Below are 17,303 nucleotides of genomic sequence, written 5' to 3' on the forward strand. Positions count from 1 at the left end.
GTCAGTGACATGGTTTGGAGGCATCTACTGAGTCTTAGAGTATTCGTGATCAAAGGGTTCCACTGACATTAAATATTATTAATCTCAGCACCTGCTGGTTCCTCTTTCTCCTAATGGAGTGTCTCACAGCAGGAGCCTTATTAATGGAGGGAGGAGAGAGTTGAAAGGATGTGCTGTGAGACTGTAACAGCATTCTGACATGAAAACTGGAAGGACATTGTGGAGGAATAAAAGAATCTGAAACATGCCTGCTTTCATTTTTCCATTAAAATATGTCTTTGTGGCTATTCCCCTCCCCTTTGAAAAATGTCTGTAATAAACTTTGTTACCATTGCACACAATACCTAACTTCAAAAATAGTAAGAGGCGTTTGAATGTCTCATCTCAGACTGGCTTAGCATCCTTGCCAGTGCGCTTCACTGCAGTCAGGTGGAACAGGGGGCACACTGCAGTGTCGGCCTTATGTGGAAAGCACAGGTCTAAGCATGCCTTGCAAAGCTGGGCAGCTATTACTATCCTATTTTTCAGTGCTGTTCAGAGAGGAAGCAGTGTGCACAAGTGTGGCAGTGCTAGACCTCTCCTGGTTCCTAGTGCCATAAAGGTCTTCAAGTTCCCTGTTTTTGTGGGTGCCACAAGTGCACTACAACCCCTGAGCTTATGTTAAAGCGACGGTAGGGTTGCCCTGTCTTGTGCTGCCTGCACTGTTTGAGAGTGATCCCACCTCACAAGTTCCTGCTTGTTGCTCAGAGATAATTGCAGGTGGCTTCTCTGTTTCAACAGCGCTGTTGCTTTGCCACAGACATAGCCCACAGCTATGAATCCAGATAGGAGCTGGTGAAATGAGTCAGTCCTGGCAGATAATGGAAATCCAGCTTAGTCAGCCTGCTGGAGCCTGGACTAGCTTTTGCATTCATGTGGTAAACACACATGGAATATAGATCAAAATGCATCATGTGCTGGGGCTGAGCTGTGGCATGTGTGGCTCCAAAGATGTGGTTTAACCTCTTATTATTTTTTTTCGGATTGGTATCAGAGCAAGATATTCCCCTTTCTCAAGGGAAGGTAAAGATGCAGAAGATGCATTCACTCCATGGTGGTGCTGGCCTCTTCCAGCATCCATAACCAGCACTGTTTCCCAATAGCAGAAAGGAAGTAGAGTTCTGAGGCTACAAAGCAGTAGGAAAGCTATGTTCCCTGCCAAGAACACTGGCAAAGCCAACAGTGCTGACATCTAGACAACAGCTTCCAGCATCTGTTTTTAGAGAAGAAGCTTGCAAGATGCTTCCACTGTTGATGCAATAAGGAAGAGTATCATAGAATCATAGAATCATAGAATCATTAAGGTTGGAAAAGACCTCTAAGATCATCAAGTCCAACCATCAACCCACCACCACCATGCCCACTAAACTATGTCCCTAAGCACCTCATCTACATGTCTTCTAAATACTTCCAGGGATGGTGTCTCAACCACTTCCCTGGGCAGCCTGTTCCAAGGCCTGACCACTCTTTCAGTAAAGAAATTTTTCCTAATGTCCAGTCTAAACCTCCCTTGGCGCAACTTGAGGCCATTTCCTCTCGTCCTATCGCTAGTTACTTGGGAGAAGAGACCAACCCCCACCTCGCTACAACCTCCTTTCAGGTAGTTGTAGAGCGCGATGAGGTCTCCCCTCAGCCTCCTTTTCTCCAGGCTAAACAGTCCCAGTTCCCTCAGCTGCTCCTGATAATACTTGTTCTCCAGACCCTTTACCAGCTTCGTTGCCCTTCTCTGGACACGCTCCAAAGTGAAGCAGAAAAACACTGGACAGTAGCGGAGATACTGCCTTTCCTTGGAGTGAATGACCAGGAACCCTTCCATTGCAGGGAACTGTCATCCTGCTGGAGGAGGAACTCTCTTAACATGTATAGCTCCAGTCTTGCGTGTGTCTTGGAATCAGCACCCTGGATAATCCCTTGGAAACCCTCAGTGTTAGCAAGCACTGTAAGGCTTGGGTAGTATCATGCTGCCAAGGTTGTATAAGGACTTGGATGTGGCCTCAGGAGCCTCATTTACAGGGCTGCTTAGCCAAGCTCTAGGGGTCTGAGTTGCAGAGAGTGAGGGCTGTGGGCACTGCGGATGTTCTCTGCAAAGTTCAGCTGAGTCTGTGATAGGAGGCTAAAGTGGCTTGACTGGTAGTGTGCCTTCTACACTGAAATCGTTCCTGTCCAGCTCTGGGAATAGTGGGAACTGCTCAAAGACAGAACTGAATCTGAACTTCAGATATTCCTGCAGATTCTCTGCTGCATCCTGACTTGTGTCGTTATTAATGCATGGACAGTACAAGCATCAAGGGGGCTACTTTGTAGACACTTTGCAGAAGGGTAAGTGGAATCATGAGGATCAAACTCAAATGGTAACTGAATTGGGGGGCACGGTTTTGGGTTCTGCCTCAAGCTGGGCTCTAAAACTTAGAAGGAATTTTGCCCAAAGCTTTTTTTAGACTCAGCCTGTTAAGTGTGTAGTTTTGGTACAGCTAGGCCTTCAGTTTTAAGAAGGAGTCTTCAAATGCAGTGGAGAGTTTTGGCCTATTATCACCTTGTGTGCAAATTAAAATCTCTTCCTTCTCATTGTTTGCGGCTGCGTAAGATGAAGTGTTATCTTAGAGAGACTAGGAGTGGGGAACTGTGTATTTCCTCCTGACAAAAGTGTTTTCTCTTCTAGCTGATGCTTCTTTTCCACAATCACAATGTTTCTTTGTGGTATTCCTGCCTTGGCAGACAGTCATACCTCTGCTAGAGACTGTAATTTTGACTAGAGAGGGATCCAAGGCATGAAGAAGAGTATACACAGCATTCACAGCAGTGATTCCAATACTGTGTAGACTGACCTGAGCTGGCGTTAAGTTAGATCAGATTCCAAAGCCACAGACAGGGCCTCCAAACGGTCTCTGCTCTGCCTGTAAAGTAAGATGAAGCACTTTCTACCTTAAGTTCCTTGCTGCCGAAAACAGCTAGTTTAAAGATATGTCCAGTGTTTTTCTGCTTCACTAAAGTCAGTGCTGTGGCTTTAGCATCAATGTACCCTGAGAATGCACAGTATTACTGTCAACAGTGCAACAGTACCTCTGCTTAGGTTTTTCTGGCAGTACTGGCACGGTGTAGGTAGCTTGCTCCTGCAGCTGCCTGCATTTCTAATCCTGTACTGTTGAGTTCTGCCAAGAGCAGATGTGTGGGAGTGGCATTTGGATCCTGTGATTTTGATCAAGCCTTTATAGGGGCACAATAGTGTAGTGCCACAAAGTCTGGATATAAATCCAGGTTTAAACTTCTCCAGCACTGAGTGGATTTGCTGCAATTGCCCCTATCTCACCTGTTGGCTTTACAACGCCTCCTGCTGTTTCAGCTATGCTGCATTGTGCAGCGTCCAGTTTTGTAGGCAAGTGGTGCTGGTCTATTAGTAATACTCAAATGGCTCTGGAAAGGCATTGTAAAATTCCTGACATAGATGTCTTCTAGGAAGTCTAGTCCCCAGCTGAAGGGAGGAAAGCGGTGGGACTTGGGGGAGTTGTTGTCATCTCTTACTATTCACAAAGCTCTGAGTGCAGTCTCTCTGCTTTCCCTGCAGGTGGCAATGGTATGGACTCCGTAACAAAGAAAACGAGGCAAGATGGATCAGAAGTTACTGAAAGACGTAAGGAGAACATTTTTTATTTTTATGTCACACACCAAAAATCCCAGAAGCGGATGCCCAGTTTTGTAAGGGATTGAATGCTGACCAGAGGTCCAGAACTAAATTCTGCACCTGTCCCTGGTCTCTCTGTTAGAATCAGAATAAGGAATAGAATGGGCCAAGGTCAGACATTTAGAGACATGTAGCATGACCTGATTGTTTAACCACAGATGATTGCCCTGTGGTAACATTTCTAGCCAGTAGTGCAGACATTTGGATTCTCCTCCTACCTCTGATATCAATGCTCTGCGTGGTCTAGAAAATGTTTTTTAGATATCTTTTTTGGTTGTGTGTAAAACAGAGGATAAGTTTCCTGCTGGCATTATGGGAATTAGCTAGTAGGAAGCTAGTAAGGGGTCTGACCATGGGCTTTGGTGTTACAGCAATGGCCGTGATTCAGAAGTGCCCAGAAATAATAATGCTTCCATGATTTAGAGGGATCTTGTAAAGAAAAAAAGTCTTTCATGGCAGTGATGTTCTCTAGCTAGCATAGAGTTAGAAAGGCCTGCAAACAAACACACAGCATTGTGTGCTAATGAGACTGCAGCCCCCAGGCAGTGTGTCTTAAGGGACTTTTCTTTAAATGTGTCCATTTTCTTTGAATGAGTCATGCTCTTCCATGGAAATTAAGTAGAACATTGATCTTGTTTGGCTATATTAACATGCCATTACTCCTGCACCCTTTTCTTTCCTCAGTTATTACAGAGACTGTAACCACAAGACTGACGTCCTTACCACCCAGTAAGTAATCGTCCGTCATTACATTACTTCTGCTCAGTGTTCTGTGTGCCTCCATGCTATTTGACTGCATTATTTCCATAAGTCCCTGGGTGCAGCAGGTCTCAGTGCAGAAAGACTTGCACCCAAAGAGAAGCTATTTTCAGAAATGCCTCTCCCAAAGTACTTGTTAGTGGAGAGAAGGAGCAGTATGTGGGGAACCATCTGGGTATTGTCAGAAACAAAGCTGCACAGTGCACTAAGACTGGTAGACCAGACTCTCTAAGGGCTTAAGCCCAGATATAGGGTCTCCAGTGGTGACTGTCTCTTGGGGACAAGGGTCAAAAGTGATGGGTCTGCAGCCTCCACTGCTGGGGCTGCAGTGTATTCCCCTGTCATCTTATGCAGTTGACAACAGTGAGTGAATTTTTTGGGTAATATCAGATGTCACAGGTGATTTCTACCTCTGTAGGAAAGTGCAAGGACCAAGTAGGGAAGAATCTTCCATGCTCTTTATACCACCGTATTCTTGATTAGCTTGCTGCAGCTAGGTTGGAAAGGAATTGCACTATCATTTCATTTATGATGAGGGTTAACAGGAGTATGCTTCAGTCCATGTACGGAGCAAAACTTGAATACAAACCTGCTGGGTCTGCAGTGTGAATGCTTATCTGCTCTGCCAAGACATTTCTCTTCAGTTCTGATATCTCGCCAGACATGAAGCTATATTGTAATTGAGTATGAGGACAGTCTTGCAGTGTCCTTGCTCTTCTCATCTTCTACCCTGAGAGAATGTCTTTTTTTGTGCTTATCTCTTCCAGAAGGAGGGAGCAGCAGTGGGCTCAAAACATCATCCCACACTGGAGGGAGCGGAGTGGAAAAGAGGTCTTACACCCATGGCAGCAGCTATGTGACTTCAAGTAAGGAATGAAGACATTGCACAGTGAGGAAACAGAGAGCAAAGGCAGGATAAATGGTCTGAGGAGAGATTCAGGGCAGGGAAGTAGGATGAGCCAGAGGTAAGAAAAACAGGGTTTATGAAAGTAAAAGTGGCAAATACTCAAAGCAAAGGTATTCCTTCCCTAAAGTTGGGTGTGAGGATGGGTGAGTAAATGGCAAAATGTCCATTTTCCACAGGGAAAACTTGATCCTAGGAGAACAAAACCAAAAAATGCCATTTCCACTGTTGTTAAGAAGTCATTCAGAAATGAAATTTCCCTTCTTTCAGGCTTTCCAAATCACAATCTTCCTGACCGTTTTTGTTCAAAAGACAGTTTTGATTAATCTTTTTGTTGATCTTGCTGAGGATAGGATACTATTAAAGAATTTCTTGTGTGTGTGTGTCCATGGCTTTAGAACTTTGAACAGTCTGCCAGATTTTCTGGATGTGCTAAATCAGTATGTGCTGTCTACTCCATAAAAACAAGGTTCTTCTCTAACAACCCAGCTATTAGATTGTCATAGCAAAGGTTTCTGAAGAATAAGCTTCCTAGCCAAGTTTCTGGCACACCCCTCTCTCTGTCCCCAGTGGGACAGACTGTATAACTATCCTTGTAGAAAACATTCTCAGTGCTCCAAAAGAGCTGACAAACCAAAGGGAGTAAAGTGCAGTTTGGAACTTCAACAGGAAAATTAGCCATCCCCAATAGATCTGACAGACACCTCCATACCAATGAAAGGCCAAAGTGTGGAATCGCTTTGTCTCAGGGCAGATGTGAAGTAACTCCAGTGAAGATGTCAGTCTAATTGTCTTGACTGGCATCAGTCTGAGAACTGAACCCAGCCCTGCAAACTCAGACGACTCTGCAGGATTGCCGTCTTCCTTGTTATTTCTTTTCAGTGTGTGGAGGAAGGGAAAAGAATCTGAACTTCAGAGATAATGAGTTCTTGGAGTTTCACAGAGCATTTTCTAATCTCTGCTTTCCCACTCTGCTTGCAGAATGCCTCCAACAGAGGCCTACTTGTCACAGTAGTTCCTTCTGCTGAATTAAGTGGAAAAGTTACAGAACAAAACAGGTTCTTGTAGAGGGGAAACTCGGTAAGAAAATACTCTGTTGGGATCACAAGGGCATGCTCTTTTTGCAGTGATGGGTAAACAATATGCAGTCTGATCCTGCTGATCAGCATGGATAGCTTGCACCTCATCACAGGGCTCCCTTTTTGCTGCGCTCTGATCATACTCCAGCATTAGATTTCATACAAGAGTATGAACACATTAGTTATGGCTGCTCAGTTTTTTCTCCACAGCACTGATGTGAATTAGGAAGGGAAATTCTTTCCTCTGTCTAAATATAACAGCCACTAATAACCTCCAGGCTGCCTTGGGCATGACGCACACCCCAATCACTTCTCCAGGAAATGGACTGACTAAGGCATGACTAAGTGAGAGTGTGGATAGCTGCTTTGGAAGGGAAGTGGACTCATCTCTGCTTTCCCTTATCTCATGAACTGCATCCTTCAGGACTTTGAGTTTGGCTTAACAACCTCCCAGATTTTTGTGGCCTGTGTCATATAACACTTGAGTTTACAGGCGGATCTGTATCCAAACCAAAACCCGGCACCATTCAGAGCCGGATTTATTCCTGCTCAGGGAAGATGGCTCATTCATCCCATTAGGCCAAAACCTGCTGTCATATATATCATTGACAAGATTTGTATTGAAACCACAAAGGTGACCAATACTCCCCTCTGCACTGAATGCTGAGGACAGTCAAGGTTAGACCCAAACACTGTTCTTGCCCATCCCTAGTTGTGAGGTACCAATGCAAATTTGTCCAGCTCAGAAGACAGTAGCATAAAGCACTCAGGGCATCCAGGGTGTACATCCAGGGCATATCTTCAGTTTGCTGAGAGCATTTTGTTTTACCTATAGGTGGAAGTGGTAGATTGAATTCGTCATCATCACCCTCCGGCTATAGACAAACCCAGTCTCCCAGCTCTACTCTCACCAAATCACCTGGCTCAACATTTGAAAGAAAAACCTATGTCAACCGCCATGCAACATATGAAGGTATCACAGAACATGCCATAGAAAGAAGGCAATGTGTAGTGTGCACTCTGAGGTCACATTAATGCAGTATTGTCCCGAATAGCTCAAGAATAGGAAATAAGCCATCAGGGACACATTTTAATGATTAAGTCCTATTTATAGTAATGCTCATTTCTAAAAGGAGTTGTGGCACATTTTTGTTGAAAGACATTAGCAGCTCTTTCATGTAATCCTGAATAGCTTTTTTTTTAATGGAAATGTTTGTTACCCACTGGGATTAGACAGTTACCAAGAAGACATGTTCTGAAAGCTTTTAATGATCTTGTGCAAAGTATTTATGAACACCTTTCTGTTCTTTTCAGGGAGCTCCAGTGCCAACTCTTCTCCTGAGTTCCCCAGAAAAGAGTTTGGTATGTTCTTTTTAGAGCTGTCCCTCTGAATGTTATGGCAAGGTCATGTGAGCTGATGATTACAGTGGCTTTTTGCACATTGCTGTGTCTTGCTCTACCTATGCTGCCTCTGTATTGGGCAGCCAGTGCAGCTCCATGACTTTGGAGGAGTTATTTGGGATTTACTTTAACAGCTTACAGCAGGATCTCTAGCTGATACATATTCAGAGGGTGCATACCATGTATCTGCTACTCTCAACTGCTTTTGTGATGCTCCCCATATGGCATAGGATGTGGACAGGAAAACATAGACATGGGATGCTTCATAACATTCCCCCCCTTCCTTCTATAGCTAGGAGAACAGCTCCATGCAAGAAAGCCCAGACTCTTAGGATTTTGAGCCATTGCTGGATATACTTTTCCAGTAGTTCTCTTTTAGGCTTCAACATGTTTATATGGAAAGATGAACTGGCTATCAAGTGATATATTTACACTGAACATTGTCAGTAGGTATGAGCTTGCCCCGTCCAAACTCTGAGCTGCCGATTTTACTCTGTGCAGATAGTGAAACAATATGATCAGGCCATTTTTCTGGCTCAGAGAAGAGGCAGGGTTTCACAGTGTCCAACCTTGGTCGGTGAGGTAAACAGGCCTACTAGCTTCCTTTTGGCCTGTTGAAATGGGAGATCACCATCTATGAACAACATTTACGTGTACAAAAAGAAAACAGCAGTTGGTCCAGAAATGCTGAAGGTGCTACTTATTCTTTAAGATACCTTATGGTCTAAGGGGGACTTGGTAAAAACTCTAAGGGTTCAATTGCCCCAGCTGTGCCCCAAGTGAAGAGGTTACTGCCTGAATCTGAACACTCTGAGCAAGATCCATATGTTCGTTTTCAGAGATGTCACAGTAAAGCCTAATATTGCTTTTCTCTCATTGCTGTTCACAGCATCTGCCTCCACGAGAGGGAGAAGCCAAAGTCGAGGTGAGTGATACTGTTCTTTTAGAAGCCTCCTTTGTTTTGTTCAGTATGATTTGGGGTGTGTTAAATGGACCTATTCCTTAGCTGGAATCAACCAGCTTAAGTGTAGAGCAGTCAGATAAGGTACATGGATTTACACCACTCCAGATGTGAACCATTGATCTGTAAGCAATTGCTTAAACAAGCTCAGTGTAAAAATTGGCCCTAGTGAAGGTCATGGTGGTTTGGACTGTGTCAGAAAGGAGGATCTACTTGGGGACCTGGACATCTGGGGGCGTTGGACATAGTCTTCCATCTTGTCTGTTCGCTACCATAAACTCAGTCCATCCATGCTCTGTGACCTGCCTCTGACATATTTACAGTAATTGTATTCATGTTCCTCCTACTGTGATCTATCTTACAAACCATAAGGCCATACCCTGAAATGACCTCATGCTGGTAGTAAGGAGATGGTGAGGAAATTATGGTCTGAGGTCTGTTTAGCTAGATCACTGTAAAGCTCTGCATTGTTTAAATCATTCAGCTCTTCTAATAATTTATTAACAGCATCGGGGAAAGTAGGATTATATTGCTCTGTAGGAGTGTAATATCTGTTCCTAGTTGCTTGAAGAAGAAACTATAATGTCACTTTATCCAAGTTAATTTTAGCAGTGGATATAAATCAAAGTGTGGTCTTGTACACTTCTCCTGGAGAGTGTCACAGTTACCAATTATGCTACCGCAGATCTTTAGTCTCCTGTAGCACACTACATACCTGAGCTCCCAGCAGAACTAGGACATACATTAATAAAACAGACACCAGAGAATCAGCTTCGGCTTCTCATATTACTTCAGAAAATAATTCCAATCCATCAGCTTCTCCACATGAATGCCAAAGCTAGATAGTGTTTCTTTCATAGTGCACGCACTGTCAGATTTCATTTTGAGGAGCTTGTATCACATGTCCTGGCTGGCCAGTTTGCTTGTGGGTAGCAAGCTTAAAGACTTGCCCCAACCAAATCACATTAAGTCTATAGTCTCTTGTGTAAAAGTCAGTAATAAAATCGAGTACTTGGTGAGAATGTTGGCTTAAAACTGGCCTGGTTACATTCAGTAAGCCAGAAGAGAAGTCAGCAGGTTGTAAGAGACTAAATCGTACAGCCCATAGAGATGACAGTGTGAATTTTACCGAAAAAGTAGTAGGGAATTTGTGTGTTTAGTAAGCTGCTTTTGGCTCTCTCGGTTTTTGTCCAGAAGGACAATAATAACGATAATTGTGATGAGTGGGAATATCAATGTGATTGAGGACTGCATAATTAGGCCTTCAGTATGTCTGGCAGTAACAACGCTATTGACTTCAACAGAGGCCCTCAATGAGTAAAATATAGCTCTCTGGAATTAAAAGTAGCAAAATGTGACCCCAAAACAAAAAGTCACCCAAACCAATTTACGACCAATTCACAAGGGCCATGAGTGCTGCTCAGATCAAGCAGCAAGACAGCAAGATGGAACATAGACAGCAAGAAGGAAGGAATTGACTTCAGCCTAAAGATTCCTTCTCAGCCCAGGGCACAAATGCATCTCACTCCATATTCATGATTTGTTTTTTTTCTTCCTAGAGAGTGAAATACGAGTCCGACTGCAGAGCGCATCTCCCTCTGGCAGATGTAAGTGCCATGGCTTTTATTCCAGGAGGATCAGGTATAAGATAGAGGGTGTTGCTGCTCTGGGTATGTCTGCAGTGTCTCTGAGACCCAGTCTCCCTGATGACAGATAGCAGCATGTCATCCTTTTTTCCTGTTAAGAACGTTTATTTGTCTCCCCTTTCTGAACAAAGAAGCATGCTGTGGGTTAGATGGTGGTCTTGCAAGGATGTAGTTGTACTTAGTGCCAGAAATGAGGCCCTGAAGCTTTGTTGTTAAGTGGCACAGAAAGTACAACTTCATAGACACTTACGGGTAAATTCCACTGAACGGTTTAGCCTGGGCAAGATTACAGATCAATGAAGCAATGGCTTTTGGGTGAGTCTGGACACTTGCTTTTCCTGCCAGGGACAGAGTTGGATGATGTGAAACGTTTGCTGAAAGGAAGTCGATCAGCCAGCTGCAGCCCTACTCGATCACCGTCAAGCACGCTCCCGATACCAAAAAAAGCTGTGGTGGAGACAAAGATGGTTACTGAGAGCTCTCAGTCAGGTACTTGGCAGAGGATCGTTAGCAATGCTGGAGCCATTCCAAACATTATTTGCCATAAAAATACCCAGTTGCTAAGAACATCCGAGTAAGAATACATGGTCTCTGTCCCAGACAGTGGTGGCAATACAGAAAAAGGGTCAGAATGCTGGAGGGCTGTCCAGATATTCACCTAACAAGAGCCACCTTGGGTAGCTTTCTAGTGACTGTCTAATTTCCATAAAAATCAGCCAGTTCCTGCTGCCACCAGCTTTAATTCAGAGGTGCTTCTGGCAGAGACGAGCTCTAAGCAAACATGTCTTAGAGCGATTTGATCTCTTATCTCCAAGCAAGACGGAGATAACACTGAAGACAACATTTGGGTCGGTGTTTGATTTATTGGCCACACCACATGGTTCAGAGATCACTAGAACTTAATAATAGAAGTGGTACTTAAAATACTATAACCAGCTTTTATTATTTATAAGCCTCACCACAGTGCTTGAGGCAGTGGTATTGACATTCACTCCATTGTCCTCCACCAGTATCTAGGAACAAGCAATACCTTTTTTCTTGCACACGGCTGAAATCCTGTCTAAAACTGGGAATTTTAGTCCAATACACTAGTGAACCAATCAGGGCCGAATGTAGGAAACAAAAGTCATATGTCCCATGGCCCAAGATGATTTATTAACAGAATGGCAGACTGAAGTGTTTTATTCTGCTATCATAGCATCTACAAGCAGTGAAATCTCTTCAAGGTGTTTTGTGAATGATCGTGCTATCAGGTCAATCTTTACTCCATTGGTTAAAATCCAGGTGGATTGTAATCAGCTGGCATTTGAGATCAGTTATACCATGTTAACCTGGAGTCATTGTGTTGACTGCACAAGGGTAATTGAAATTTAAAGCAGATTAAATTGTTTGCCACGTAAACCTGCAATGCATGCTAAACTACAAGCCTGGTCTCATTGAAAACCACTTCTGTTTGTTTGCGGTCTTTTACAGTGTCAGGGACATACGATACAACCATACTGAATACCGCCCTCCCTTCATACATGTGGTCCTCCACTTTGCCTGCTGGGTCTTCCCTTGGTGGATACCATAACAGCTCTTCCTTGATCAATGCTATGTCTCACTCTACAGGATCAGGTATGCTCCCTGGACTGCCCAGGCTTGAAGGATGTGATTCCATACTGAAACTAGGTCAACAGCAGTGCTTTTTTTTGCACAAGCAAGAACTAAAATGAAGGAAGCATCGAGATGGCAGGGGATATGCTTGAATTTTCTCTGGTATTCTGTAACTTGGTGCTCTCTGCTTCTACACTGGCTGTATTTGAAAATCCTTCTTTGTGAGGATCTATTGTCCTGACTGCCTGATCTGTCGCTAAACTTTGATGATAGCTTTATCAATGATGTCAGGCTCACATTCCCTATCAAAACTAGTTTTAGACTCTAGTTAACATTGGATTATCCTGGCGCGTTGTAAGATGACTGGGCCTAGCCTTCAGTTCTCATACAGTAAAGATGTAATCAATAAGTTTTGAGTGTGCTTATACCTCGTAAGGCCCACTTCTAAATGCCAGGGATGCTGCAGCTGGAGAGAGAAACCACAGCAAGCTTTATGATAGCATGCTATTAAAAGCTTTGCTTTCTCACACTGTCTCATGATTGCAACTTGTCTGATGTAGGCTTTTCCCCCCTTTGTCAGTTCAGTAAGAGTGGTTTGGTGTCACAATTTTCAAGATTTTTCGTCTGTGTTATTATATATTTTCACTAACTGCATTTCCAAGTGACTCTGACTCTTAATTTCTGTGACTATGCCACTGACCTTCAGGTGCTGGATTTCCGATTCCAGAGAAGTAATAACATTTCACTTCAACTTTTTGCAGTTTTTGGTGTTCCAAATAACTTGGTTCCCAGCAATCATACTCTGAACGCAGGCCTGAGCACTTCCTCTACAGGTCAGATTTTTCTCTTCTTCCCTTCACACTTTCACAGCACCACAGTCCTGGCAGACATGTACAATGAAGTAATACCTATATCACTCTGTTTCTCTTCTGTTCCTCAATCTCAGTGTCAGCAGCATGTCTGCATACCCCACTTATTCTTCGGTTACGGTGAATTTATTCTGAGTTGGCTCTGTATAGTGGTGTTAGCTCCTGACTATTTTTATTTGGGAGGCAGGGAAAACTAGAGATTTTCCAAGAATAATAATTTGTCTTTTGAAAGACACCTGTTAGGCCAGCCTAGCCTAGAACAACTTCTTCCCTAGAACAACTCAGGGTAATGCCTTAAAAAATACTCATGTGTCCTAATCAATAACTGCTCCTCTGTCAGTTTTCCCTGTAATTTCCCTTTTCTTCACCTGGCTTGTGACTTCTGGCAAACTCTCTTCAATGTCACTAAACCACTTCTCTTCCTTTCACAGTTACACACACTATGGCTACACAGCACAGTGCCATCATGCAGGATCTCTGACTGGGCCTGCAGAGAGAGCAGGGTGTATGAGAGCACTGCACTAATATTGCCACACCGATTCTGGCACCAAAGGTGCCACCTTCCAAGCCGTTTGCTTCTCTCTGGACAGTACTTTGACACATACTGTGTGCAGTTAACTCCTTAAATTTCCCTTATTCAGACTAAGCCAGTTTTCTGAATTTACAGTTTTCCCCAGTGCCTCACCTGCAGAAATGTCCACGCAGCCATGGGAGTGGCCTCGCAGTCTAACTTGAGATAAATGGTCACCATTATTGTCCTGGGCCAACAATAACTTATACAGCAAAATGATCTAAGGAAAAAAACATTTTGTTAGGAAGATCTTTGAACAGAAACGCTTAGGCCTGTGATGCCTACAGCTAGCTAGCGAAATTTCTTGGGAGAGGTCGTCACTATTATCATTGGTTTTGTTTTGTTTTGTTTTTAGCCAGAATACCACCTGCACTGCAGGAGTCCTATAACCCCCATTGCAATGTTTTTCTTTGCAGTGTTTGGAGTTCAAAACAACCTGTCTCCAAGCTCTTCAACCCTGACCCAGAATGCTACTGCAGCCTCCGCAGGTCAGCAACAATTTAAGCCTAAAGGAAGTGTGAGGGTCACCAATGTGTGCTGCCTTCTCCCACCTTTTCTGTAGGGACTAGAAAGTTCATATTCACAGAGGCTCCTTCATTACCATCTTCTTGTGTGGAGCCCTGTGGTATGAGGGGATATTGAGGAACATTTCCTCTGCTTTGCTCTGTGCAGTAAGCACTGGAGTTTTGCTGGGGAAGCCCTTGCTTCTTTGAGTTGTCCTAGGTACCCTGAATGAGAAAAGATTTTTTAAATGGTGTGCAGCCCAAGGTTGGTGTGTGTAGGTACCTTGTTATCCTTCATCTCTTTCATTCTCGAATTTCTTCATTGCAGCATATGGGATGAAGAACACTTCTCAGAGCAACACCATGGCAAGTACTGGTGTGTCTGCCTCAGCAGGTGAGTGTGTCATTCACAGTTGTTTAGGATTGGCCTTGTACAAGCATATCATGATAAAAATGAATTAGAGATTCAGCCAGCTGAGTGACACTGACAGCTGGCTCTTCAGGAACATGACTTGTCACTAGCCAAGTCTCCCATCAGTACCTTTCTGAAAAGCAAATGAGCCAGAAGCTAAGAATAAGCAAATGAGCTGGTCTGATTCACATCTCCTCCACTTTGTGGTAACTCGGGTGATTTAATTGTAGTTATTTCTGCTCAACAGGCAGGTAACTGGACAGAAGATCACACAGGTGAAATTGTGCTTCATTTGAAGCCAAAACATTTGCAAGGTTGCTCTTAAACATCATTTTGCAGTAGTACGAGCCTCAACCACACAAAAATCAAGGAATTGACTTGTACATGAGAATTTTTTTTTTAATGAGAGAAGTTGAGGTCTTTCTACTGGTCTTTGATCCTTGCATGGTTGGGATTCATCTTCTCCAGCCTTCTTCTGCAACTCTGAGAGCTATAAATTAGTCTTTTATTTTTTGTGTAAGGGAAGCCAAATTTCTTTAGTAATCCAAAGACTTACAAAGATGAGGCTTAAAAATAGATGTAAATACCACAGAAGTTATGGTAACATTTCTAATACAGGTTTATTCCAGGTTTGTGCTAGAATAATGGAGTAATACCATCCTGGTTATCTTGATTTTCGATGTTGTGTCAATTTGTGTGCAAATTCAGGTTTGTACGCCATTCCAGGCATACTTGATACTACCTAATGGCAGAAGGGTGACCACACCGATTTTTTTGAGCCTTGTTTTGCCTGTGCCCAACCTCAGTAAGCTACAGTTCAATGCCTTATAACCATGCCCAAGGATATGGAGTGCTTTGTGCTTGACAGAGTAGGTCTGCTAAAGGTGCTCCTCAGCTTGAGATGTGCTGGCTCTGATGCCCCTTGAATGTCTCTCTCAGACTGAGTTTCTATGATTCTATAGTAAGTGTGTTTGAGAAGTGAAGAGGTCATTGAGCAAATAATTTCTACATGTGATTGAATTCCAGATGCTCTCCATTTCTGGTAGCGGTTGCTCCCCCGCTAGTGAAATACACATCTCTAAAGAAATCTAATGACACACACAGCTCTCCTCTTAGCTTGAGTGACCAGTGTGTCTCTTACTGGGTGTTTTTAGTAGTGTCAACCCCAATCACAACAGGACTAACCTATTTTAATGAACAAAAGTGTTGCAGCTTGTAATTATGACTCCTTGGCCCACACTCATCTCCTCCTCTTTCCCATCCTTTACCAATATTCCAGGGGGAACCGTTCTGAGCTCCCAGGGAGATGACGTTCTGCACAAAGACTGCAAGTTCCTGCTGCTGGAGAAGGAGAACGCCCCAGCAAAGAAGGAGATGGAGCTCTTGATCATGACAAAAGACAGTGGCAAAGTCTTTAGTGCCTCTACCACTGGGCTTAATGGAGGTACCTTCTCTTTTCCGGGACATATGGGTATGCTGAGGGCAGAGAAATGGAGACTGATCACAGGGGGAGTTCAAAGTTCAGGACACAGCACCTGACTCAAACCCCTGCAAGCCAAACAAGAAGCTCTGGCAGCCAGTTAGCCTTTAACCGTGCCAGCTGCAATCTAGGTCTAGCTTTTGCATTTGAAGCTCCAGAGTGTGCCTTGGAACATTTCACAAAGCTCAGGAGCTTTGAAAGCAAAAACTAGATCTAGCTTAAACAGGCAGAACTATTGTGGCTTCCTAGTAAAAAACATGCCTTTTGCCAATGAAAGAAGATAGGCCTGGTTGAACTTCTGGTGTAATGTTTTTAATTATATTCGGTTCCTGTCAAGGATCCTTTGTAGAAGACACCTTGAAGAAAGAGAAGCAGGGATTTTCCTCCTCTTATGCTACAGATACTGGCCTAAAATCAGATGCAAATGGTAAGAGTTTGTCCCTGTGGCAACGCAATAGAACTTTTTCCTTCTGCCTCCATTACTACCTCCCCATTGCAAGCCCATGCTCTAAGTTTGATCATGCGTAGAAAGACCATTAAGATCTCTTTTACTTCTGCTAAAACAGGAGGACTGAAATCCATGCCCACAAGGGACAAAGCAACTTATGCAGGTAAGTGGTGCGATTCCGACTTTCATCGGAGGGAGCACTAAATCACAGTATACAAAAAAGCAATCGTTCTTGAGTGACATGAGTGATCTCTGTCCAATGACATCAGAGGGAAGGCATGTTCAGGAGGCTACTCTGTAATGAGCAGAGCACACACCAGAGAAATTGTTACCAGTGATTTGATTGTGTATGAGTAGGCAGTTGGGGTATTTTTTTATTGCTGGAGAAAATCAGATAGCTGACAGCTGCATCCTGCTACCAGGACAGATTTATGGGGAGGAGAAGGCTCAGACAGGCTATGCTGGCTATTGCTGTCATTTATGGCTGAAAACTGTACAAAAAATTGACCTCAAGGGGATCACGTTTTTCAGCTGTTATTTTAAAAAGCACTGAGTGTTGTCCACTCTTGGAATTCCCATTGGGAAAGCTGCTCCCAGCTTCTGCTGGGTCTAGAATTACACCCACTGTATGCAGAGTGGGGTGTGAAGATTTTTCTCCAATAGCCCTTTGTATAATGGATCAAAACTTGGTGTCCTTATTCTCAAGAGATTCTTAACTCTGAAGACAAGGAACTCTTCATTAACCAGGAGACTGCCCCTTCCCTCTTCCAGAAATACGAAATGGTGATGCGGCAGGTGCAATCGGATCAGCACCATCCTGGTGTCCCTGTGGTTCCTGCTGCAGCTGGTGGAAATGGCTCCTGGGTTTGCTTCTGGCTTGGTTGCTTCTCCTTGGATTGCTTTTTGGACTCATTGCTCTGGGTAAGAAGTAACTGAGGAACAAAATCTTGAACGGG

The 17,303-nt window shown here is 43.7% G+C and overlaps 1 protein-coding gene across 1 annotated transcript in view; it reads left to right on the forward strand.

The window, feature by feature from the left end:
- Positions 1-3,612: 3,612 nt before the first annotated feature.
- COL17A1 (collagen, type XVII, alpha 1) overlaps positions 3,613-17,303 on the forward strand; it is a 36,238-nt gene continuing 22,547 nt past the window's right edge. Inside the window, exons 1-15 of the mRNA XM_009585898.1 lie at positions 3,613-3,667; positions 5,245-5,343; positions 7,296-7,433; positions 7,775-7,822; positions 8,751-8,786; positions 10,382-10,429; positions 10,814-10,957; positions 11,942-12,085; positions 12,826-12,897; positions 13,921-13,992; positions 14,336-14,401; positions 15,699-15,863; positions 16,237-16,326; positions 16,466-16,510; positions 17,119-17,268. Of these exons, the coding sequence (XP_009584193.1) occupies positions 3,613-3,667; positions 5,245-5,343; positions 7,296-7,433; positions 7,775-7,822; positions 8,751-8,786; positions 10,382-10,429; positions 10,814-10,957; positions 11,942-12,085; positions 12,826-12,897; positions 13,921-13,992; positions 14,336-14,401; positions 15,699-15,863; positions 16,237-16,326; positions 16,466-16,510; positions 17,119-17,268 (1,372 nt within the window). The remainder of the gene's footprint in view (positions 3,668-5,244; positions 5,344-7,295; positions 7,434-7,774; positions 7,823-8,750; positions 8,787-10,381; positions 10,430-10,813; positions 10,958-11,941; positions 12,086-12,825; positions 12,898-13,920; positions 13,993-14,335; positions 14,402-15,698; positions 15,864-16,236; positions 16,327-16,465; positions 16,511-17,118; positions 17,269-17,303) is intronic.

This window comes from Fulmarus glacialis, unplaced genomic scaffold (assembly GCF_000690835.1).
Source record: "Fulmarus glacialis isolate BGI_N327 unplaced genomic scaffold, ASM69083v1 scaffold7979, whole genome shotgun sequence".
NCBI lineage: Eukaryota > Metazoa > Chordata > Aves > Procellariiformes > Procellariidae > Fulmarus > Fulmarus glacialis.